Source organism: Carassius carassius, chromosome 23 (genome assembly GCF_963082965.1).
Source record: "Carassius carassius chromosome 23, fCarCar2.1, whole genome shotgun sequence".
Classification (NCBI taxonomy): Eukaryota; Metazoa; Chordata; class Actinopteri; order Cypriniformes; family Cyprinidae; genus Carassius; species Carassius carassius.
In genome coordinates this window covers 26,662,910-26,690,326 of record NC_081777.1, presented here as the reverse complement: position 1 = coordinate 26,690,326, position 27,417 = coordinate 26,662,910, and the positions used below count along the sequence as shown (strand labels likewise).

At 37.4% G+C, this 27,417-nt stretch overlaps 1 protein-coding gene across 3 annotated transcripts in view; it reads right to left on the bottom strand.

Moving 5' to 3' along the window:
- Positions 1 to 1,489: 1,489 nt before the first annotated feature.
- The window catches only part of LOC132101659 (tetraspanin-9-like), a 200,173-nt gene continuing 174,245 nt past the window's right edge, over positions 1,490 to 27,417 (bottom strand). For all 3 annotated transcript variants that reach the window (XM_059506768.1, XM_059506767.1, XM_059506766.1), the window contains 6 exons: positions 19,729 to 19,920; positions 17,780 to 17,854; positions 6,789 to 6,890; positions 6,554 to 6,685; positions 5,123 to 5,206; positions 1,490 to 2,518 (listed from right to left, as the gene is read on the bottom strand). In XM_059506768.1, the coding sequence (XP_059362751.1) occupies positions 2,447 to 2,518; positions 5,123 to 5,206; positions 6,554 to 6,685; positions 6,789 to 6,890; positions 17,780 to 17,854; positions 19,729 to 19,920 (657 nt within the window). In that variant the 3' untranslated portion in view covers positions 1,490 to 2,446. The remainder of the gene's footprint in view (positions 2,519 to 5,122; positions 5,207 to 6,553; positions 6,686 to 6,788; positions 6,891 to 17,779; positions 17,855 to 19,728; positions 19,921 to 27,417) is intronic.

Sequence of the window (27,417 nt, the reverse complement as noted above, 5' to 3'; positions counted from 1 at the left end):
CGCCTCATGTCACTCTGTTCCCTGTGATTTTCTTCCGAAGGACACAAAAGGACAACAGACCACCAATTTAAGTCATTATCTGGCTCACATGTAGTATGTGCTAACAGCACTTGTCAGAAAGGTCAGAACATTTCTGCAGAATTAGAACGCCCATCAATCATAAAGTTCTATAAAATTACCATGTTTAAACCGTCTTGCAGCTCAGCACATTTACATATTAAAAGTAAAACACTCAACAAGTATGTAACAATATGCACAAATGTAAGTCATTTCCTCAGCAAGTAAGTTTTGAAGTGAAGAAAACTGTAGAGTCTAAGTTATATGCCATATTACTGCAGTATTTTCTCCCTACTTTTTACAGTTTGTAAGCATCAAGTCTGTTTTGTTGTATAACAGAGCAGGGATAGAGAATTAAGAATTAAGAGAATTAAGTTGCGCTAGTCTACAGATGCGTGTGCGACCACTGCACATACTAGGCACTTCAGATCAAAGCCTCAGTGGTCAATGTCAAAATGACTGAGATGGCCAATAAAATCAAAGTAGGCAGGGTTTACGGTTCACAGAAGTAAAACCTCAGTTTAATGTTAAAGAGAGTGAGGTAAGATGAAGCTGCAAATCATTTAATATTAGTCAACTTTTAACGATACATTTTACGATAGAAAATTGAGTTGAGCTGAGTTTAGTTACTTTAAAACAGCAATTTTACCCCCCTCATAGCTGAGTAATATAATGTAGTGACTCAGTATTGATTAATAAAAGTCACGTGGCAGCACTGAACAACAAGTTTATGAGCTTCTGAATGTTACTTTTTGCACAGCGCGATCTCAGATCTCTTGTTTGTGAGTGGTGTGTGTGTGTGCGCGTGCGCATCAATTAAAGAACAGTGATTAAACTGAATGATTTGAACACACTGGCCTTGTCACATACACACACACAGCGGTGTTCAGTACGGTCACACTGTATATCTGTTATTCAAGAAACTTTTGAAAAGTAAAAAAAAACAATTTAGGAAAAAATCTTCAGAAACTATTTGCATGAAAATCAAATAGGCCTATTGTTTTTTTTTTATCGTATCATTTAAAAATGTTTATGTACTGTACAGAATGCATTAAAAAAAGGGGGTCGGGGGTATTGGCACAATGGTTAACCAGAAAAATTTAAAATGGCACATCCTGCCGAAAAGGTTGCTGACCCCCTGGCATAGAGCTACATTCTTCAAACGATTTCCTATTGTGTCCATGGAAGAAAACAAGTCCTACAGATTTGACATGAAGGTGAGTAAATTCATTTGACTCAACAAATGTTACTGTCCCAGAAGAAATGTGCAAACATGAACTACAGTAGGTGGAATCTGTTGGGTTCTTTCTAAAAAATGTTTTGGGGGATACAGACTTGGATTCAATGAGCAAAACATTGGGAAACAGTCCAACACACAAAGCTCTGCCTTTTATACATGTCTCCTTTGACAACTTTTGAAACCTTACACCAATTTCTTCTACTAAAACTTTGCTTCATTGTCTATGCTACATTGTTTCAGTAGAAGTTTGGTCAAAATGACTTTTTAGTGGTTAGCAAAGAGGCTGTTTTTGCATGAACGTGGATAGCTTTCTGATCAGACAGTCTGTAGATGGAAAAACATTCCCTGTTTGATGTATTATACTGACATTAGATTGTGATGGTTCTCATCAGAGGGACACGTTTCGATGCGTCCTCAAACCACAAACCTTTAAATATAAGAGAAGGCTTATTTCCAACACACACAGACAAACTCAAGTTCCTGGTCATGCCTCGCTAAACTCTTTGTACCGGTTTCTTCCAATCCTTAGGTGCACAAAAGTGACAATTATTGGGTTGGGGCAGTGTCACTTATAAAAAGGAACAAAAAAAAAAGAAGTCTTGAGCCGAAATGACAAGTTTACTGTCTTGTACAAAACCGCATCATGCTAAAATGTAGCTGTTTGTTATTTACACTGTAGATGGAGGTGATGATGAGCGATGCTTTTCAAATTCATCCACCCTGAAGGTTTCCAGTCTGATGTCTTCTAGCCTCATCTGTATGTTGGGTGGAAGGATTTACGTATTAGTAAAGCCATACAGTTTTTTGTCATTATTCTCCTTCCTGCAAACATTAGTTAGTTCAAGCGTAAAATAAAGGTTCTAGAGGAGATGAAAAAAGTCAGAGGCCTCATGGGGAGGATTCTGGCCAAGAGTCGGTCCTCTCGTTCCTCTCTGTCCCCAGGTCTCTTTGGCAGATGAGCAGATGGGGAAGAAAGAGTGGAAAAGAGACAGACCATGGCTGAAGTCTATACAGGATGGTAAGGTATAAGCTGGAGAATTAATGGGAAGAGGGATTGGCCAGTGGTGAAAGTTAGATACAAGAGGAGGAGCTGTCCTCCAGAGTCTGTCCCATAATGCACCAGGACTCCTCCCTTGAGAAATGGCCTCGTTAAGCATCATACTTCTTCCCGCTTCTGTGAATCTGATGGAACAGTGTCATGGAAAAGGCCATTCCCAGGAGCTGGAATGACAAAATCCAAATGTAAAGGTTAGTGTGAAATACACAAGCTATATGTCAGCAAACACAGATGGCTTGGGTCAAATCGAGAAAAAACACTGGATATATTCCTAATTAAACACTAGGAATTTCAAAGGGTCACTGGTTGGTTGGCATACGCAGTTATCCCCTGCTGGTAGATGATGGAACTAGACCATAATGTGACCGGCTGGCAAAACGTGGCTCTGTTCATTGATAGAAAAAGCTAATATTTATAATTTATTTATATTTAATGCATTAGATATTGTATTTATGTAACAATAAACATTATTTGCATTGATGCAAACTATTTCTAACAGCATTTATTAAGAGTTAGTCATTTTATAAATACGGAAGTCTCACAGTGAATTCATGTTTGTTCATAATATATTAGCATTAATTATACTACTTGATATTGTTAAATTCTATGAAACATTGTTCTTTAGGATACCTAATGCATTTACTAATGATAACAAATTTAAACAGTTTTTTAAAATCAGGTATTTCCTTTTTAAAACATTTTATTAAAACATGTTTTTCCCTTTGCAGTTTTTATCGATTAATTCTTTTTTTTTATTTGTCCTTTTTTATTTCGTTATATTATAATACATTTGTTAGCCATTGGCCAGTAAGTTAAGGTGGCAGCAAACAGGTCACACTTCCAGGGCTGCGTGCATCATCTGAGCAGCTTCCAGTGGATAGCTTTCTCCAGGTATTACAGACCCTCTTTGGAAAATTGACCTCATTTTTTTTTAGAAAAACAAGTTTGGTGATGTGGAGCATAGTGTCACAGACGTAAACGGAAATGTGTTGCAAATATACTGACTCTTTGAAGTTCATTTTTAGATCCATCCTGATACATCAAACGCACAGCGGTGTTCGACATTCCACGACATTGAGATTTAAAGGCATCACATTGCTGTTTCTTTACACTGTCAATTCCCAAAGAAACTGAACTGTAAATCTTTGCAGACTCTCACACAGACATCAGTGTGAGTCTACTGGTGAAGTCTAGGCCCCTAGCAATGTCTGACAACTAGAGATGCGCTGTGGTCAAAACCCATAGGGAAAAGATTCCTTCAGAATCTATGTATTCTTAAGAGAAAGAATTACAGAACAAAGTACAATAGTCTTATAAAGCTTCCTGGACACTGTAACATGGTTCCACCATAGTATACTTTATATATTTTTTTTTTAAAAAGTCTCTTATAATAACCAATGCAGCCTTTATTTGATCAAATCGCAACAAGGACAACTGTGAAATATTACTATCTACAGTAACTGTCTCTATTTTATATATATTAAAAATGCAATTTATTCCTCTGATGGCAAAGCTGAACTTTGATTAGCTGTTACTCCAGTTTTTAGTGTGACATGATCCTTTAGAAATCATTCAAAATACACTGATTTGGTGCTCAAGAAACATTTATTACTACCAATGTTAAAAACAGTTGTGCCGCTTAAGATTTTTTGTAAGAAACCTTAACACATTTTTCCCAGGACTTTGATGAATAGAAAGTTCAAAAGAACAGCATTTATTTAAATAATAATAATGCTTTTGTAATGACTTTACTATTATGTTTTGATTCATTTAATTAATTAAAGAAAAGAAAAAAAAACTTTTGAATCTTATTTTCATTCATGGATCATGAATGCTAATCTAAAATTACAATGGAATATATCAAAGTACCAGTGTGCTTTGAGGTTTGTTAAAATCCCTAAGTATTGCATTAACAAGCCCCACTAATAATTTAAAATTACAAAATGCTTACAGAGCACACAGTTTAGTAACTAAGAACCAGATTATGGCTGGCTTTTACTGGATGAGATCTAAGTAAATCACTTGTGATTTTAACCCAGCTCAGCCCATGAGGAGGATTATGTGGCAAGTGTTTGCTTACAAGCCTGCGGTCACCTCTTGCTCCATACTGAGAAAAGTACTTCGTAAAGACCCCATGCACTATTATCCTCAATAAACTGCAGGTAATTACCCAACACAGGCTTACAAGAAACCTTGGATTAATTGAGAGACCATTTTGCCTAATCCAACATGGGCTTCTTTCAATATTTACCACATTTTGTATTTCTGTCGTGTGATAAATGACTGATAAGGACTTGGACTAGCTGTGAAACTGTTAAAAGATGCTCTCATTTCAATTTGCTAACTTATAAAAAAAAAGTGGCACACATGGCAATATATATAAAACTACTGTTGATGCATGGACCATGTTTAACATGTCTCTGCCTGGTTTCTAGGAAAGAATCTGACATGAATGCAAAGCGCCTACACAGAATGTACACACTAGACCAGGCTGAGCTGATAATCAAATACAGTGAATTGCTGGGCTTTCTAGGGCTATAACGAATCGCTGCAAGACATCATGTGGGGCCAACAGGTTCACTTTCTATATATTCGAGTATCAGCAAGCCCTAATGAGCGGATCACATTTTCTCTCCTGTGCTGACTGTGGCGCTCCACACATGCACTTCACTGTTTCAGCAGAACCAGAAGAGACAGGCACGCTCATTATCACCACTGCATTTGACACGCTGAGTGATAGCAAAACCCACCAGCACACACAATCTTACCTGAACTACCAAGATACACATGCCGATGGTTCCGAGTAGGTGCTTATTATCTTCAAGCCACTCTTCAACCTTCTCGTAGCAGCCCTGGAAGACAGGAAGAGTTATTTATTTATCATCTGACCGAAAGTACTAATACATACAGATTGTGCACATTTCACTTTCTAATTTGCTAGTTGTTAATTCTGATCCAGGGAAAATGAGATGAAGTCCAGCAGCGGTGGAATTGGTTTTGAGCACATGCTTGAGCGAGTGAGCAACTGCTGTGGCTGCATTTTCAACACGCAGTGACTGAATAAGAGCACATTCAGCGATATACTGTATGTGGCTGTGCAGAAAAAAAAAGACAAAACCGCTTTGAGTTGGCGGTGTTGTGGACTGCTTTTCACACTAATGCATTGAAAAGGAAATCCATTTCCAGCAAAACCGAAAACTGGTGGTAATGCAATATAATGCCTACCGTACCGATAACGGCAAAACTCTTCTGTGCACATAGCCTCTATGTCAACATTTTTAACTATTTTCTCTTGTTCTTTAAATTTAAAGCTATTTCATATATTTTGTTGGCTAGCTCCTTAACTTCTAGGGGGGTGGGGGATAAATTCAACAATTAAACGGCTTGTCGGTTCAGACTAACTTGACTACCAATATATCTTCCTGAGAAGAAAACACACAGGTTTCTGGATTGGAAATCATAAAATTTACTCAAACTTTTTTCTTGTGGCAGTTTTGCAAACTTCAAGTATGGCTTGTTCTGCTTTAATGAAAGGAGCTTTTGAAAAGAACATTGAGAATTCACTAAATGGAAATGTTTTATCTGCAAACACTCCATTAGTACCTCTGTGGTAACTAAAAGCTTCAGATGAAGACAGTGTGTCAGTTTGACGTGTAACATCATTTGCTGATATACAGCTCTGTCACTTGCACAAAGAATACTTTCTCAAGAGACCATTGTTCTCTCTACAATGTAATTTAAACATTCAGTACATCAAAATGAGTTTTCATAAGTTAAATCAGCTCCCAAAGGGAAGACATATGCATCCGATGTCCAAAGGTGAGCAGGAATTCATAAAGACACATGACTCTGGCACTTTACAGATGCACTTAGAGCTCCAAACCAACATAGATGTCTTAAATCTATGGCTTTTACTGCCTTTCTTTTATTAACAATAACTCTTTTCAAGGACAGGAAAGAGAAATAAAAAGAAATCCTCTCGGTTATTACCTCCTGTCTTTTCTTTGATCCTGTCTAGAATCAGAAAATGTTCTTTAATGAATATAAGAGTGGCAATTCAAACGTATTCGAAATGGGGATGATTAAATTGAAAGCCGTGCATTTGAAATGTGTATAGTTCACTGCACACATCAAGACAATTAAAGGTCTGGGGAATTATTGCAACATTATCATTGGTTTAAGTGCAGGGGTCCGCTCACCCGTGTCCAGAACATGTTGGTAGAGTTGCGGCCACACTCCTGGTAATGCTCTTGACAGCAGCGGTCAGGCACCACCTTTTCTTTCAAAGCCTCGTGCCAATCTGTGTAACCAGTTACGCCACAACACTTCCACTGTCACAAAGGGAGAAAATTATACAGTTTAATAAGAACCAGGTATTAGTGTTTGACAACATTTTCAGGATTCTTAACACAGTCATAATTTCAAAAAGAGTACCTCGGCTTGGATGATATTCCAGGCATTTCTCAGTCCAATGTTGTTGTCTGTGTTGTAGAGAGCAAGGCCGTCTTTCAGGTCCTGCTTTGCATTCTCACTGACCTGTGAATAAGTTATATTAATAAGTTTATTAATAGAAAATAACAAACAATTTTGAGAGTAACAATTTCAACCAGGCCACCAAAACTATTTTGATCATTCTGACAAATAATAAAAAAAGTGTAAGTCAACAATAACTTCATAACTATATAGAAATGTATATACACAGTTTCATATATTTGATGGAATAACACACTCACAAAACTGCCACAATTCAATTAATTGTATAGTTTGAAAACTTTGTTTGTATAATATGTATACATATTAGTATTGCAAATAGTAAAAAACTATACGCAAGTCCTAAGAGAAATTTACCCGCTTGTCTATCCTAATAAGCCATATTTGTTTAGTCAATACCTGCCATAGGGTTCTCGACTACTACGTCTAATTAATATAATTTGCATCATTCATTGGCTGCCTCTGTGAGTACAGCGTTAAAATCATGCCATTGTTGACACTGGAATCACTATCATTTCCCCCTCGGCTGGGGTAGATAAATATTTTGCTGGCAGTTTTAATGAGGTGTACGATCTCACATTAGTGGTTCAGTGCACTCTGGCCCCAGAGCGACGGAAGTGCAAGGTGATTAGAGTTTGACAGAGCGGTGGTCCTGATACAGACGCACACTACATTAACATCTTTTCACCCTAGAGAAAAGACAAAACACCATATCCTGGAATTTCAGTTATATTTCAGTGAAAGATAGTCTCTCACACAGACCTATAAATAAGACATATAGAGATAATATCTGCACTTACAGCTTTAACATTATGATTTATTGTCACACTTCATATTGCTGTTGTATTTATTGTATTATCACAACATTCACCGTTTTGCTCACATCAGAAAGACTCTGAACTTTTGAAGAAAATAAGACTGGTTCCTGTGCATGATACTCTGCCAGGACATTGGCGGTTGCTTATCTATATATATATATATATATATATATATACAGTACAGACCAAAAGTTTGGACACACCTTCTCATTCAAAGAGTTTTCTTTATTTTCATGACTATGAAAATTGTAGAGTCACACTGAAGGCATCAAGGGCTGTTTGACCAAGAAGGAGAGTGATGGGGTGCTGCGCCAGATGACCTGGCCTCCACAGTCACCGGACCTGAACCCAATCGAGATGGTTTAGGGGTGAGCTGGACCGCAGACAGAAGGCAAAAGGGCCAACAAGTGCTAAGCATCTCTCGGGGAACTCCTTCAAGACTGTTGGAAGACCATTTCAGGTGACTACCTCTTGAAGCTCATCAAGAGAATGCCAAGAGTGTGTAAAGCAGTAATCAAAGCAAAAGGTGGCTACTTTGAAGAACCTAGAATATGACATATTTTCAGTTGTTTCACACTTTATGTATATAATTCCATATATAATTCCACATGTGTTAATTCATAGTTTTGATGCCTTCAGTGTGAATCTACAATTTTCATAGTCATGAAAATAAAGAAAACTCTTTGAATGAGAAGGTGTGTCCAAACTTTTGGTCTGTACTGTATATATCTATAAATTGCTTGCCTTAGCAAATAGTACTAATAATATAACAAAATTGAAACATTCATGCTGTGAAACTTCTTTTGAACGCTGAGGGAAATTATTTAAATGAACAGTATGAAATTTTAATTCTTTAAAATATATGTTGAAATTGGCCTAAAATGTCCTCTGGAGACCTCCATCATATGAAATGTTTTTTACATTCTTTCCAGTCATGCCATGATGAAATAAATTCAGCCAATGATGCAGAACAGCAGCAATAACACTTAAGGCCAAACAAGATATTAGAAAGCTGGTAGAAGGCATATGTCTCTATCACTGGAGTATGCACTCATTAGTATCAGATTTCTTTTTTTCAGGTGGGTACGCTGTGCGAGTAGCTTCGTTTCAGAATGGAGAGAATAAAATGAAAGGTGAATAAGCATCATCATCCCTTCTTTTACGGAAAAGTCTCATTATACTGGAATACATCAAAGCATACTCTCAACTCCATCAGGGTACACTGTGACATCACTCCTTTCAGGTCCTGCTTGGAACCCATGATGATCAGAACTGTTTGGTAATGGCTGTTCTTTCATACCTAAAGAAAAGTGTCCCAATTACCCAGCACACGAGACTCCCATATCCCACACGGTTTAATTACAATTAGGCTCAGACTTACAATAAATTCTTAATCAGCTTGTGGCTGAAAAAGTCACACAATTCTGTTCATCCTGTTCAAACAGCAAAATACCATGTCTAATGGAGGGATGTTACATGTCCAACTAAGCCTCCCTAATGCCATGAGCTGAGTGTGATTCCTAAAAAACAGCATTTTAATTTTTAGGCAAGAATGAATTTTCTGGTCTAAAATGCTAATTGAATACTTCAAAGGTTTGTGCGTAGTAGAGAAATTGATGCTTTTGTTAAGGAACAATGCATTATATTAAAGGGGTCATATGATGTTGCTAAAAAGAACATTATATTGTGTATTTGGTGTAATGCAATGTGTTTATGCGGTTTAAGAAAAAAAAAAAAAGAAAAAAAAAAGTATTTTCCACAATGTACATTATTGTTTCTCCTTTATGCCTCGATTTTTACAAAGTTCAGTGGTCTGAAAGGCTAGGTGTGCTCTGATTGGCCAGCTATCCAGTGCGTTCTGACTGGCTGAATACCTTAAGCGTGTGACGGAAATGTTATGCCCCTTAACATGTGATACGTATCCTGGCCAGAGTGACAAGACAAAAACATTTAAACCCATTATAAACGAGGCATTTGTTCCATCCAGTGGGGAGATATTTACGGATTGTAATGACTTATGCTGTCTTTTTACATGTTGAGTTGCATCGCGCCATGTATACATAAAACCATGTCTGCATTTGTGATCGGAGAAACAACAAGAGCTACTCTACACTGCTCAAAACTCATGTTTGAATCATCAGTGGCAAATCAATTATATATAAACTTTACTTGTAGTACTAAACGTACTTACAGTCTCGGAGTCAGAACATCCGGTATTACTGTATAATGTTAAGTCTACTCTCCCAGGATCAGGAAACGGTACTCCATAAAATGCGCTGCACACATCTGTATATTTAGGTTGAACTTTTCTGGAACAGCGTTGTAAATACAACTTAACCACTGATTTCTTGTTGTGTCCTCTTTTGGAAGGCCAAACAAAGTATTTTTGCTTTCGCAACGTTACACACAGCGTCTTCACAACATGGTGGCCACCGTGGCAGCTACAATAAAATTATACCACCGTAGACATGTGGGGGAGTGTGAAGAAAAGTCTCGCTGATTTTTCTTCTGTGTGGGCATATTCAAGCCGCGTGCTTCAGTTTGAAACATTAGAATCTGAATAGAGCGTTCAGCGCGGGGGCGTGGTCTCATTAGAAGATAATGAAGAGAGACGTGAAAAACGGACATCGCGATGTTTTCATATGAATTATTTTATCACAGAATATTTGTTTTCGGCGGCACTTGTTTAGTTTAAAAGTAGACTTTAGAGTAGACTGAAGTAGATGTCAAGCTTTCTATAGATATATCTGTCATGTCTCTTCGTTGAGTATTCACAGAGTTAAAGTTCATTTTAATGACGTGTTTGTAAATGAAGATCACCGCAGACCAAGGCTGCAGACAGCACACCTTGTTTGTTATCTTTATTTTATAAGTGCACAACGTTTTGTTGTTATTATGTCTGTATACAAAAAAAGTAGACCCTTTACAGATTCGATTGATGTGTTGCTCTTATCTGTACGATTAAAACTGAAAGTGTAATTTAAGTTATTTTCGGGGTTATCAGGAGAAAATGACTCAGAACGCGTATCCGCGTTAATCGACTTCAGAGGGTTAAACAAGGCGTTTTAGGAGGGCGTGGACCAGTCTTGAGTTTTTATAAAGAATATCTCTTTGGGTTTGAAACTTTAGTCTTTGCAACTTTCGGGATCTTATCTATTCACAAACAGCTTGTATCACTCTCTGAAGAGAAAGGAAAGCTTTAAATTACTCTACGTTTATTTGTGTGCACTCACAATAACAACAAAATGTGCTTTTGTAAAATAATGAAATCAAACAGGATGCACATTCAGCCATCTCTGTCTGTCAACTTGAGTGCGAAACTCCATGTATATCTTTGCCTTACAGACATTAAAAATATATATAGAGAGAGTGAAATGTCTACTTTCAAATGAACCAATTTAAATGGAAAACAAATATTCGTAGATTATGTAATCATGTAATATGTAATATGAAACATGCAGACAGGCATGCATCCACTACAGCAGAGACAAGTCAGTGTCTGTGTCTTCATCTCTTAAACTGAGAACAAAGAAAGCACTAGTTTATCAAATTATTAAAATGTTAATAGCAGTCTCCTTACTGTTTTTCCCAAACACATTCATAATCATTAGGCTACTTCTGCCAGTGCGCTGCAGCAAACTTTATGAAAATGAAAGTCGTGACATTTGCCAAGTCTGGTAACCCATACTCGGAATTGGTGCTCTGCATTTAACAAATCCAAGTGTACACACAGCAGTGAGAAATAAACACACCGTGAACACACACACATGGAACAGTGGGCAGCTATATATCCAGCGCACGGGGAGCAACTGGGGGTTCAGTGCCTTGCTCAAGGGCACTTCAGCCATGGGTATTGAGGGTGGAAGAGAGCGCTGTTCATTCACTCCCCTCCACCTGCAACTCGCAGAGCACCGAGACTCGAACCGGCAACCTTCGGGTAACTAGTCCAAGTCTCTAACCATTAGACCACAGCTGCACCAATGCTTGTGCTTGAGCGATTATTAGGCTATGTAAGCAATTAAAGACGTATTATAATGATTTTAATAGTTTATTAATAAACTTGCGATTAGTTAACTAATGCTTAAAATGAACAAGTCGACTAGTCGACCAGAAAAATCCTTAAACGAGAGCAGCCCTAGTAATCACAAACCTCTGGAAAAGTTATTGATAGTCATGTTAAATAATCTAGTCATCTTTCTTCTCATCCAAAAAATCACAAACAGGGCAGACTCTGTGGAGGACTCCAAAACAACTCTGTTTTCTGACAACAAAAGGGAAGCTGTCCTATCCTCCGAGGCAAGCGCTATCTGCAATGATAAATATCCTGTCACTGAAATGAAAAATATTGGTAAGGTGGTGCTCTGCTCATATTCTGCTCCAGTCGCCATCTTGCAAGCCCTAAGGTACGAGCTATGCTAATGAAATGTACTGTTAGAAGCATCATATTATGCAGAAAGTTAATTAGTTCTTCTTCCAGACCATGAGTTCATGGGAAGAGTGCCAGTGTGAATGAAAGGTTACTATAAAGAAGTCCCGACAGGACTGTTAATCTAAATCAAGATGGATGTACTGCAACCCAATTGTTTAGCAGTACTGTATCATTTTTAGGATATGAATATAATCTGCCACACATCTGGGGCCAAATAAATAGTTCAATGGTTTGAAATGTACAACTGGTAATAACATAGAAACAATTTTCACTAGAAATGGTTAGATTTCAAATGTTAAATGTAACTGAAATTCTGCAGTTGAAAGACTGAAATAGTATTTTCTTGTATAACAATCAGTTGATCATTCCCTGTCAATCCACTATTACATACTACACTATTTCTCAAAAAGTAAAAGGAGCATATGTTTCCCATGGCCTGTGGCTGCTTGTTGCTAATGCATAGCTCATTAGGAGTTTGTATACCTGGCCTTGGGTTGTGTTTAAATAATATCTGTCCAGTTGAATCCAGTCTCATGAATGCATGGTCCAAAGTCATTCAGCCGGCGTAAGCATCTGGATCGTGTGAATGACCTAGTGGCTCTTGGTGTTTGATTTGTAATCATTTCTCTCGTTAGTTTCCTATGTTCTTAGGCAACATGTGAATGTAAAGATGTTATTGTTTGTTTGGGAATTTGGAGGGTTTGACCTTAGGATCAGATGTAACAAATAGATGACATCATTATCTATACCAACAATTCTTGGGGTGAACTGGGAGCGGAAACAGAGTGAATGGTGATATATAGAGGAAACTGTGTGATTTTGAAGTCTTGTGAGTGTTTGAGTCTCCAGAGTGTGGACAGGTTTGTCATATTGCTGCCCTGGGGGCTTGGGTTTGTGGAGATGTGTCAGCACAATGTGTGTGTTGAGGAAAGCCTGCTGTTTACTAAAGAGAGTAGAGGAAGATGAGGTCAGACAGAAGATTCGTCCATCACCTCCACTATGCTAACAATAAGGTTTTGAGCAATTTACAGTCCGTAAACAACCTTAAATGGATAATGGATAATTAAAGGGATAATTCAATTTAAAAAGGAAAAGGTTTTGTTTATTTGTTCAAGGCATTTCTCGACTACATGGTTTTCATTGGAACTCAAAAGGACAAACCTGGCCAATCTTTTCAACATCAAAGAACAGACCACAATTAAGTAATTCATTCATTCATTCATACTTGTAGGCGCTTGTTGGCCACACTCTTCAATTCTATTTGAAAGTGTACAAAGACTGTCAAGCTTCAAAATGTCAGAAAACAAAACTGTTCGACATGACAATATATTGCAAGTCTTCTGAAAATCTTGATGTGATGAACAAACCAAAATTAAGCTGTTTTTCATTGCTTAGCTCTCCTAATAGGAATTCATAAATTCATGAGAATAGTGAGTTGGATCATTTCAATAAGTCATTCAATCCAGTTCACAAAACAGATTTGACTGATTTGTTTTTTAATACATCTCAAGTTAAACTCACTGACTCAATGATTTTCTTGTAGTAACAGTTAATAGCCATAAAATGGGAAGATTATCAGCTAATAGCTTAAATTGACTTCAGAAGACTTGATATAAAATGTGCATATAGACAACTTGGGCTTTTTTCATCTCCCTTTGTATGCTCGTTTATATGAATTTTACATGAAAATAAGGACCAATACATCATTCAAAATTAATGTCGATTAAAAAAACTATTGCAAAATGATGGCGTTTTCATTCACCCGTGTTATGTGATTAAAACATATTTTTTTCCTCTCGTGATAAGTCATGATGACATTTGGTAGGTTTACTTATATCACAGCCACCACACTAGCCATTATTTTTAATTGAAGGAGATGTAGGAGGATGAGCGTAGAGAGCCACTTCTGAAACATGCCACAGCATGGCTGGTATAAACGCAAGCATTGACTAGAGTGGCTGCGATTGGAGACGTAATGTGCCGCAGACATGTGCAGTGTAAATAAGGGGTTATCCAAGCAACAATGGCAAGGAAAGCCCTTTATGCTTGAGAGCGTAATGATCATGAGACTTTTACTTACACCAAGTGATCTGTAAATACGAAAAAAGTTCTCATTGCAGCGTTGTGAAATATTCCTTTTTCGAATTGCCTGAAAAACCACCTCATGCAAGTGTAAAAACTTTTTTGTCATAAATGAGTTTTTGCAAAGTTGATGGGTTTCTATTGGGCGTATTTTCAATTTGCGCAATTTGAAGGGTAATGGAAACGCAGCTAGTGGCTGAATTTATTAATTTTAAGATGAAATATCCTTTTAACAACAATTTCCACATTGAAAATAATGTTCCATTAGCGCATGTAAGAGCTGCCTGACATAAGTGCCTGTCATGGGATGGTAATTTCCAGCCCAGATGATGGGCCAGACTCTTGATCAGCAAGGGAAAGTCTGGCCATGCTGTGAGCTGGCAATATACGTGCAGTGTGGGTCCTACTGTCACACCGTCAGGTGCTTTGAAACCTGGCCCGAAGTCCTCAAAACCCTGGCCCGAAGTCCTCAAAACCCTGGCTGACCACTTCACCTGTTCAGGCAGTTTACAAGAAACTTTTGCTGCTTTAAGCTCATGAAGTGGAAAATGGCTATTTATATAGTCAAGCCTGACGTAAATCATTTTAACACTGGCACATTCGTTGTTGATTTGTTTAGTGCGAGTAAATTGGTTTAATTCTGAGCTAAAATCAGCAAGCAAACAAGCAACCGCGATAATGCTGCCACATGAGATCACAAGCCTTACTCTCTCAGAATCTCCTTGTAAATTGAAAATAACAGGAAATACAATGGAGACCAATGTTTTTTTAACTACATTATGATACGAGTTTGGGGACCTTTAAAATGGACTTGGAGTTTTACATAGTATCAAAGATACACTCAATCCATACCCTGCAAATGTGTGTCACTACTCATTTTTAGAGCATCCCTAATTTTCTGCTTTTACCCATGTAATGGCACAACATTAGAGGCTAAAAACTGTGAGTCATCTACGGATTAAACCATAGTCACAAATGAGGCGGGCGAAAGTGCGCTGTAATGCTCTTCATCTGTCTCTGTAAGCCTATCTGAAAAATCACGCTACTGTGCTTTCCCCCTTTTCAAACCAGCTAATATGGCTTCATTTGGCTGCCATCCTGCGGCACACATGCAGGAATGAGGTCATGAGCCTGAAGACGGATGCTCTAATCTGGTGCCTAGCCTTTGCCATCTGCTGCAGTCAGATGGTGGGTCACTGCAGGCCCCACGTGTGTGCTTTAATCCACAGCGTTCACGTACGCTCAGTGAGGTGGAGACCTACTATGCCTTTGTTTCGCCAACATATCTGCAGGAGGGAAGCATCTTGTGGAGTTAAAGATTGAGGAAGGCACAAAACATTAAAACTGAAACTACAGATCTCACATTATGAAGCTATAACAGAGATTTGAATTTAACAAATTAGTTTTTTTTGGTGGCATATTGATATTAAATCAGTAATAGTATTACTCCAGTATTACTCCAATCTTCAGTGTCACATGACCCAGGAATCATTCTAATATGCTTATTTTGTGCTCAAGAAACATTTCTTAATGCTTGTGCGGATTAAAATGTTATTAGAAACTGTTAACTTTTTTCATGTTTTTTTTAAATAATGAAAATTTAAAATAAATTAATAGAAAAAATTTCTTCTAATAATGTAAAAGTCTTAATGTCATTTGTGGTCAATTTAATGCACCATCACTTATAAAATTACAGCCTCAAGTTTCTGCAATAATAATAATAATTATTATTATTTTTAACAGAAAATTGTAATTATTAAAGGGGTCATATGATGCAATTTAAAGTTTTTTTCTTTCGTTTGTTATGGATCTTTATTGTATTCGTCTCATCTCAACATAAGGGGCATCTTTTTAGCAACATCATATTTTAAATGTCACGTCAAAAATTCAAATTTCTCTGGCTCTTATAATATCCTGCCCATTACTATCTTAGCAAAATGCTTGGCTTTAACTTTGTTTTTGTTTTTTTGTACAGAAAATGTGTGCTTTCATACACTGCCAGTGTGACTTTTTTTCCTTAGATGTGATAATTAATGCCTTGTGATTTGGAGATCAAATAATAGAGTCAATTAAACATTCCTCTGATGGCTCATGCCATTGTGTGCGGATGAAGCAGCAGGTTTTGAGTGACGGCTGTACCCCTTGCTGGACGGTTTATGCGGTAGAGAAATGAAAGATACGTGCTCACAGACTTGTGAAGTTGATACAAATCTCTATATCTCATCTTCCCTCGCGTCCCTCTGAAGTATCTCCCTCATCACGTTGTGTTAAAGGTCACATAGGTATCTTATATCTGAAGTACGAACAACATCAATACATGGCTGTAGGTCTCAGAGTGGTCTTTAAAGACTAATACATGATAGGTACACTGCTTGCAGCCTAGCTTTCATTATATGAAGATAAAACCTTGAGTCTGCACACAATATAGCACACAATTGGAAAAAGTTTGTGTCTGCAAAAAACAAACTTATACAGACAAGAGCAAGCTAGTCTTGCCACCAAAACGCAGCCTCACGCTTGAGTGTGAATTACACGCTCTGATAAGACAGCTAGGCAGTTCTCGTACCTTGGAGATAGGCAGATCCTAATCTCTAAATGGATTGTGGGTAAGTGAATTACTTAAGCTTCCAAAGAGAGCGTGGCAAACGGAGTGAATAATGAACCACCCAGAAATCCTTGAAGGGATTTAACACCTCCTAGCATCCTGCCGTACATTTGGGAAGCGCCCTTGAAAAGGAGACTGTGCAGTGTACACTCTGAAGCATCTGTTTGTTGACATTCATGACTTCATCAAAGAGGAACCAGGACCTCTACCTGCTCAGGGTTGGTAGTAATCCACCAGGATCTGCATGGTGTCAAAAGGTCTGACTGTCCAGTTTTAGACATTCCAGTTGGCACAGTATCGCTTCCAGTTATGTGTGTGTGCACTGCCCTGAAGGTCATGAGAAAGAGCCTGAACACTGAGGCAGGTGGAAGGATTGACAGAGAGAGAGCTCAGCGCCAATTACTTGGTGACAACTGGCTGGAATTAGGCCTTGTTGTGCTTGGTGACCTCTGACCTTTGAGTGATGAAAACTTTTAACCTGTGCTGCTCAAGACAAGTGAGGTGGCTGTTCTTTAAAGAACTCGATGACCTGATTAAGCTTGGGAAATGGGATGAGAATTTGACAGTTTCCATCAAAATAGTTTTTGCTGCAAATTTTATGGGGATATTACAAAAAAATGGTTGACAGAAACAACTAAATGTGCATAAAAAATGTATATGTTTGCTCAAGGTGGATCTTTTTTGTTATGCAAGAATGCATGTGAATAAACTACAATGAAAATGCATTACAGAATCAATAATTTATGTTTAAATACACACCTATGAGGATTCTGGACTAATGAGATTTCATGTGGGCGTGGCTATACAGCACAATCCAAAACTCAATTGCTTACAGATTTGAATCGTTTGTTGATTTACGTCATGCCGGGTTAGGATAAGGTGCAATTTCATGGAATTTTTCCATCCACCAGGCAAAATCAAAGCTGAAGAATATACCACTAATTTGTATGGAAATACAGTAAAATCATTTGCATAGTATAAACCTGGTGAAAAGGCTTACCTTATCAGAGTAGACGAAGAAAAGAATGAGCAAAATCAGCTCAGCCAGCAGAATAATCAGCAAGACAATGAAGAACTGCAAGAAAAATATATACAAAAAAGGAAGTGAGTGATATGATTGAGAGTGAGAAAGACACAGGGAAAGACCTGTCTGAATGAATCATCTCAGCTTTCTACACTCACCCTCTCCTTCTCATTCTATTTCACTTCTTCAGCTAAATATTTACACAGCCTTCCAACACAGCATGTGCCTTTCAGCCAGTAAACATTATTTCACTGAGTGCTCAGTACATTTTCCAGTCATCTCCTGACGACCGTTTCTGTCAAAGTCAGATTCGAGCCATCTGAAAGCCTTTAAGACACTTGTTTATTGAACCTCGACATTGACAGGTCCACAAAATAAGTTCCCTTCCGCCATTAGAGGAGGGCAAGTACGATTGTGTTGACTATGTGCGCCAACCGCTGAATGACAATGTGTGTACATATCTGGTTTGCCATGACTCTACTCGCTGGTCTGGACCATATGGGGTACGTAAATAGAGCACAGTTGAAGAAATGGATGTGAAGACTTCAAAAGCTTTGAAGGTTCTTCCTTCCTAGACCTCTGGGGGAAGAGAGCGCTAAAACACATCCAGAAACATAGGGCTGGCTGCTTAGATCTCAAACCCAGTGACGTGAAAACCCTTCTCTGATGTCTCACTCTCCCTCAGAGCCACGGACACGTCTTATATACAGCATAGATAGCGAAATCTAAAGGTCAGGCCATTCGAATTTACACCACTCCTATCTAATCGGCATTTAGGGAACCGTAAGAACTGGAGATTGACATTAAAAATTAATATGGAGGGATGGTGGTGATGATTCTGGGTTTGATTGGATTTGTGAATTCTCCAAACGTCTCTTCCTTCACTTTAATTAAATCTAACATGTCTTTTTTTTTTTTTTTTTTTTTTTACAGTAAACAAACTAAAATATGTTTTTTTGGAATCGGATGCCAAATCCACAAGCAGATATATATATGCAATATTTAATACTCGTTTACCAGAACAAAACAATATGTCATGTCAGATGCATTATTCACTTCTGTAAATAACAGAAAAGCATGCAAGTGACAACCTTTTTTAATCAGACTTTGTTTAACACCATTAGCCGAATGAATGAGAAAGTGAAAATGAGTGTAAAATCAAAGAGAGACTGGCAGTCAAAGCGAGGAAATACAGAGGCATGTGCTTTAACTCTAGTTCCAAAGCAAAACCCTTGAGTGCAATGAAGAGACATATTTTGCAATGCAGATAATTAGCAAACCTCTCTGGTAACAGTTTACTTTAAGCCTGAATGTTTAATGCATTATAAAAAGGTATTCATAAGGCCACTTTGCATCCTGACAGCGCTTATTTTGGGATAATGACTGACCAGCTGTACATTATTGCACTTTTTACACAGCTACTCACCAAATAAATAAATGAAATGACATGAAAAGTTAATTTGGTTGAAATTATTATTTTATGTGAGAAGAAAGAGACTGGAGACCAACACAGAGCCATGAAACTAGCACATTGACTGGGAAAACAGTCAATTATACATTTAGTAAAAAAAAAAGCAGGTGCATAATGTTTACAGTTCTGCGACTGACCAATCAGAATCAAGTATTCCATAGAGTTGTGTAAATAGTCCCTTATATTTTTAAAATTAATTTATAAACTTGTATCTTTTTATAAATACATGAAAAGTAATAAAGACTTCTCCTTTAAATAGTATAATGAAATTTAGTGATTTAATGTGCTTCAATCCATTTTTAATGCATTACACAGTTTATGTAATATGTATATATAATACGACATGAAAATTACTCAGAAAAAACATAAAAGACCAGACATCACAAGGTAATAAGGTAAGTGGAAACATTTTCTTCTCACAACAGACGAAGTGTGTAGGTGTGGTATAACTTACGCTCAGAAGCAGGCACTTGTTTTCTTTGATGGCACCCAGGCATCCGAGGAAGCCCGTCACCATGACAATGGCGCCTATGGTGATGACCATGTTGGCAGCGGAGAGAGAGGGGAAGGAGGGGGAGAAGGTGGCGAAACTGCCTTGAGACACAGACAGCCAGATTCCAACTCCCAGCAGCCCACAGCCGCACAACTGCAGAGAGAAGCAACAGATTATGAGATACTGATGCATTCTGGAACATCGGTTTAGAGCGAGAGCTGTTGTTCATTATGCACCACAAATACTGACTGAAATATAGCTTTCCATCATGAGTAGACATAAAAAAAGCATGATGTGCTTCTGCCTCAAACTCTGTAGAGACTGCAGAGGCCCATTGGAAAAAGTTCAAGAGAATTAGCAGAATAGTAGGGCCCTATGATTTCCGCGACGTGGAAAACACGGAGGGAATTGTGGAATCCAGTCATAAAAAGAAAATTATTATATGACACGGAATTTGTCAAAGTTTAGATTAATTTAAAAAAGTAGGTTATTACACTTAAAACTCAAAATGGACTAGTGTCATTGAATATTAAGCCACAAAAATATGCATGTTTACTACACACATACTGAAGTGCACGTGATGCTCATTGTTTTGCTCAGATGCTCAGGGTCTGCTGACATAAACACATGAACAACATCTCCAGAATTGCACATTTTACGGTTTCATTTGAGAAAAAAACCTATCGTCATTTCATATACACAACCAAATGTAAAGTTCTTTGCGGCAACCCGTCAAAATAAACGCTTGGCTTAACTTAAAGACATTGTGCCAGAAATATATTACTTTAGTTCAGTAGAATGTACGTAATGCTACTACTACTACTACTGCTATAATTATTCAAACTTTATTTTTTAAGGAATCACACAATCTTTCTTCCATGTTTTAATTGTAATAGTAAATCCCCTTTGTTTACCAAATAAATATAGTTTAATTTTCATTAATTAAAAGAAAAGGCAACTAATGTTTAAAATACACAAAATAGAATTTCTGAGGGGAAATTAAATTTCATTTATTACATTTTTTTTTATAAATGAAATTGTTTTTACACATTCAAATAATTATACATGCTAAAACAGAAAAAATAAAACAGAAGGTTAGAATTTTTGAACCTAAACGTCGTTTTTTAAAAGACTTTTAATAAACTGATATGAAATGATATGATCAATTTCATGAGTTTAATTAATTAGACATGCTTTTTGATTAATAACATTTAATTTAAACATAAAATGGAGTCCAGAAAAATGAAAATGGGGAAAAACGGAATATGGAATTTATTTTTTTAAAGAAATTTAGAAAAAATAAAACCGATTTCATAGGGCCCTATAGTACAGAATATTTTGATAGGGCAACAATTGGTCATACCAACAGGTTCCTCTATAGGGCACAAACCTGCCATCTTGGCCTCTTGAGGGCCACACTATGATTCTGATAAAACACAGAAGACTGACCACTTACATTTGTGTGCAGACACAGTCCAGCTGCGTGACTGTGGTGATGAATCTGTAATGTTTATAGGAGAGGCTGTTTGCCCATCAATCTGCAGTAAGGGCACAAAGTGATGCCTGCAGAGATGACGAGGAAGAAGCGGGTGACATTTCCTTCACTGTTATTGGAATATCCAAAGCAATCTCCTCGTGAATACGGAATCACACCCGGCACTGATAAACTGATGGGTGCCACATGGCAAATCAAAAAGCATCATGAGTGAATGCTGTTTTCGCTGAAGTGCAAGCATATTCAACAACCGACCAATGGCGCAGCAGTGATAAGAAATTTAGACAGTCGCGTCCTCGATTTTTCTGATGTTTGAAATTATTAATCGCTTTTACATGCGCTCTCATTCACTTACAAGCATAAACGAGGTGGTTAACTGAACCGCCTGACAACAAGATTGAAGCAGCAAACTTGAGGACAGGAACTCAGTGAAACAAATTCCTTCAGTCATGGTGGTTGAAATTATCAGCATGCTCTTCTGCCGAGTACCTTTCCCACCATGGGAGAGATAAAGAATGCTGTGAGAGACACGGAGGCTGTGTGTATCTCACACTTGGCAGGTTAAAAGTGGACGCTGAAACTCTGTTAAGTGAGGGAGCACTTTAGCCTGAGGGTGCGGGCCGTTTTTAATGCCCTGGGAGGTGAGAAATGGCTCTGCGCTAATGTAACATGGAGAACCCGATGCATCAACATCCACATTATGAAGCAGCGAGTTGTCAAATAACCTGAGAAGCAGCAGTCTCTATGAACCTTAGTCAGAGTAGATTTTCTTGTTTAATTTGACGTTAATAAAAACAAGGATGTCAGGGATATCTGTACCCGTAATGATATGTTACGATTCAATTTAATATGCTGCGATGCATCATTATACAATAATTGGCCTCCTTAGTTAGTTGCTATCCCTGACAAACAATGCTTCTCTCACACTTCATGTTCTCACGAAGCGAAAAATACATCGCAGAGCAGAGGAAACTGACAAAGTGCCGACAGACAGAGCAGGTTACTTCTGATATGAAACAAGGTCTCAGGACTCTCAGCTTTCAAAATTGTGTCATTAAAAAAACAAAAAAAAACAAATAATATTTGGTGGCTCTTTAATGTGTCATGACAGATTACTATTGCCTCAGTTCAAACATGTGAATCAGTCATCTTTTCATATTTAAATGAATGTGAATAAACATCAGAAAGTATTTCATTTAAACCGTGGAAGATCGCCTGTCAATCAAGCTCTTTGTGAACGGTAAACTGGGCCACGATTAAAACTGCAGCAAAACGAGAGAGCGATCCTGCATTGTCTGTTGCAGTTTACATTTACATTAAGTCATTTAGCAGATGCTTTTGTCCAAACGATTTACAAATGGGAACAATAGAAGCAATCAAAACCAACAAAAGAGCAATGATATGCAAGTGCTATAACAAGTCTCAGTTAGCTTAACACATTGCAGTACACATATCAATGTTTTTTTTATTATTATATATTAAATAAAAAGAAAACAAAGAATAATCAAAGAATAAAGCAAGCTAGTGTTAGATGCCTTTTTTTGCTTTTGTTAATTGTATAATAAATAAAAAGAAAACAAATAGAATACAAAAAGATAAAAAAAACTAGTGTTACTTTTATTTAAAACAAGCAGTAAATTAATAGAGGGCAAGTCTTAAAGGGACAGATTTTTTGAAAGAATAGAATTAGAATATTACAGAATTTTCTAATTAATTGAAAACTGCACTTAAAACCAGTCTAGTGACATCATGAAAACTCAGTTCAGTTTGTTTTTTTTGCTCAGATTATGCTTATTTACAAGACCCACTTCTTAATTAATTGAACTGCAAGTTATGAATCACAAATAAATGTTAAATTTCAATGTAAAGATTAAACCTATAATACATACATACATATCATACATCATAATTGTTCTATTTTACTATACTTATTATATTGAACTTTTAGCAATACTTTCATAAATATATTATTTGTTCTGCTAAAAAAGAAATAAAACTACAAATGTGACTCATTTATGTAGCACTTTTTAAAGCTCAGTGTCACTTTACAACAAAATTTACTACAGGTAATTACATATAGGGTAATTTTCACATATATATATATATATATGAACATAAAAAATAGAAATATAATAAAGAGAACACTTTTCACAATCCAGTAATTTCCAAATGGATAAAACACTGTCCTACATTTCCCCCCACATTGAATATTCAGTTTTACTTGTTATATTATGTTGCAACAATATACCACAAAGCTCATTTGCATTTGAAATATGAACAAATTTATCACTGGAAGTTTGCCGGAACACTATATTTCTGTATGGGAATGCACAATTGAGGGTTAAGCTAACAGACTAATCTACATTTAACAACACCGTTTCTCAAATCACTAAGCCATTTCGTGTCCATCCATCATGTAGCATTTATATGTGTAACAGTGACTGAAGGTCATTAGCATTAGCATGGTTGCACTGCCTCAGCACTGCTTAAAACATCATCGAACACTTATAAAATCAGATGACGCCTGGAAACATCGACCATACTTCTTACCGGCCCCTCTGACCATCCTTCAGGCTGTGTGCAATTTCAACTCATTTACCTCATTTGTAAAACCTCTCCTGTGGCTCAAACGGCAACCTGTGCAGTCACATCAAAAACTCCAGGAAGAACCAGAGGTGAGAGGCAGATTGAGAACACATTAGCAGGAGAAAAAAAAAAGACAAGGGTCGGGGTGCAACATGCAGGGATAGGCAGTGGGGGAAAAAGTGTCCTCGGAGCTACAGCAAAGTCCTGAAAGCCCAGGAAAAGGACGTGAGTGGGGTGAGGCGAGTGCTTCATAATGGTGCATTAGCAGCATTTATGCCCCCCCCCCCTCAGCGGGGGACATAAATGGAGGCTTTGTTCTTATCTGATGAGTCTAAGATGAAAAAAAAATGGATGAGAGAAAGAGAGACAGGGAAATTCTGCCCTCTTGCTTAAGTTCTCACTTGTTTTGGACCAACTCACTGGACAGATTTAATAATTTAACACCCAACTGAGCTCAGCACTTCAAGAATCCTTTCTTGATTGTTCTGTTTGTAGTATTTTTAAGCTCTCTTTAAAAAAAAAACCTGGTTGGAGAAGCAAATCAATGACGTAGGCTCATATTAATATTGTCAAAACTTTACGATGAACTGAAGTGGAATTAAAGTCACTGCTGATGTGTCTGGGAGCACAGAGAGTTTAAGGGGCAAGAATACATAGAGAATGTCTACAACCATACATTTCACCTCAGTTACAAGAACTGTTGGAAGAAATATTTCAAACACATTTTTGGGCTACTGTACCAGAGCAGTACTCATGATCACATGACTTTTAGATTCATGATCTATCAAAAAATAAAAAGAAGTTCCAAAATATGCTTAACATAGATAGCATGTGGTATATAGTATATGGAAACTGAATCGTGTAATTTCCATAAGAATGAGTGATGCTTGTATGGCGCTGCTGGAGATGGAGCTGTCAGTCACAATTCCAGCTAGAGCTGGAGGCTTAGACGTCGCTTTGGCACTGCTCTTGTGCTGGTATTCCACTGCATCTTAAACACCACTGAATATGTGGGAGAAGCCTGGCATCTCACTCTCAAAGCAAAATTTTCAACAGATGCGCTTCACTGGATTAGTCTATGAGTGTCTTTCATGGTTGGAGGGGATGTTCATATTTGATGCTCTATAGGGTGAGTGTTTGTTTTGAAAAGCACTGTGCTATACTTAAAGGAAATTTTTCATGGGAGGCCTGTCTCAAAACGCTGCACCCAACTTGGTGCAAATTAAGCAGAGTTCCTGAGGAATAAACACTGGACTGGTAAACACACTGTCTCTCATCTCCGATTTCTCACAGGACAAAGAGGACACCAAGCGTGTCATTTTAAAAAGGTGAGGAAGATGGTCCTGAAAAAAAAAGTAAGGTTTGATGAACTGCATTAAAATTGACAAAAAAACATTAATATATTAAATTATATAATTGTGGAAAAAAAAAGCTACTGAAGTTTTAAAATAAAGTATTTTTGTACACTTTATAAAACACCGACAAACAATAAAGATAAAGGTGGTGAAAAAGACAGGCTTTCTGCTAGTTTTATGGAGGTACATCAAAGAACCGGAAGTTTCGAGCTCAAAGAGACAACTCAATTTAAATGGATGAAAGGGGTTTGCAAAAAGGCATGTGGTTTCAGTTCAAGGTCGTTGTAATTGAAACTATGGAACAGGTTCTCCAGGAGTTGAGCTAGAAACTTATCCATCACTCTGACTACTATATCAACTGCATCAGAAACCTGCTCACTCACAAGCAGTCATGCAACTTCAATCTTATTTCAGGCCAATGATCGTCTTTGTGTGTACGGGTCTGCAGAGAGAGTGATTAACCTTTTCATGCTCTGCCTCAGAAGAGGGTCAAAGTGTGTATGTCCAGCAAACCAGCCTTAATGAGAGGTTATATCACGCTGACCCACGCGTCTTTACAATTTATTAGGACACACAAGCCCTGGAGTATCTTAAAACAGTGTGCATGTGTGTTTTTGAAGGACATTAAAGGAATGTTCCAGGTTTAAAACAAGTTGAGCTTTATCAAGAACTGCTGTGACATGCAGGTATTTTATTACATAATTTAATGTTGTAATATAATAATTAGTTTAAATCAACACATTTAAATTTAGCATTTTTCACTTTTCCCCCTTCATTTCAAAACTTTGTTTTTTTTTAATCGATTTTAAATGTCTTAGATGTGAAATTTTTTCATATATAATATATAATATGTGGTAGTCAAATTCTTTCTTACAAACAAATAAATAAATAAATTATATATATCTTGATTATCCCCAAGACATTTGGGCAAATATGCGGTGGACTGATGAGACAAAAGCTATACTTTTTGGAAGGTGTGTGTCCCGTTACCTCTTAGATAAAACCAAATAGCATTTCATAAAAAGAACATCATATCAACAGTCAAACAGGGTGGTGGTAGAGTGATGGTATGGGGCTGCTTTGCAGCTTCAGGACCTGGACGACTTGTCATAATGGATGAAACCATGAATTCTGCACTCTATCAGAAAACCCTGAAGGAGAATGTTCGGCCATCAGTTTGTAACCTCAAGCTCAAGCGCACTTGACTTACTGCAGCAGGACAATGATCCCAAACACACCAGCAAGTCTGCCTCTGAATGACTCAAGAAAAACAAAATTAAGGTTTTGGAGTGGCCAAGTCAAAGTCTGGACTTTAATCCGATTGGGATGCTGTGGCATGACCTTAAACAGTCAATTCATGCTTGAAAACCCTCCAATGTGCCTGAATTAAACAATTCTGCAAAGAAGAGTTGGCCAAATTTCCTCCACAGCGATGTGAAAGACTTCTCGCCAGTTATTGCAAGCACTTGACTGCAGTTGTTGCTACAAATGGTGGCACAACCAGTTATTAGAATTGGGGGGAAATTACTTTTTCCACGTAGGGCCAGGCAGGTTTGAGCAACTTTTTTCCTTTAATAACTGAAATCATTATTTCAAAACCGCATTTCGTATTTACTCGGTTATCTTTGTGTAATATAAAAATTAGTTTGATGATCTGAATCATTCAAGTGTGACAAATAAGCAAAAACTAAAAAAAACTGGGAGGGGCAAAAACTTTCACACCACTGTATATTAATCAGCAACCAAATTCATTTAAAATGTGTGGATTTATAGTATTTTTCGCTCTTTTCCTACACTTCTTTTTTCCCCCCATCTTCTTTTCCCTTCACTGGTTGATCAAATGGTCTGTTGCGTGATATTTCATGTGATATGAGGTCATTTATAATAAATAATTTTTAAATAATTAGCAAAACGTAATTTAAAATAGGAGCATATCACACCACAGGAGAAGTCAACTTGCATTAGTCACAGCAGCTCTTGATAAAGCTTAACTTGAAGTGAACCTGGAATAGCTGGTGGTCAGAAAACGGTTAACCACTTAAGATTAGAGAAACCAAGAGAGTCTATAGACTTAAAAGCAAGCAGTCTATTGCTCAAAAAAATGTGCTAATTTTCTCCAGTGTGCAGCATTTATAACCTTCTTCATACAAGGGTGATAAAAAGAAATAAAGAGAGTGAAATAGAGAAATAGAGAGAGATTGAGAAAACAAAGAG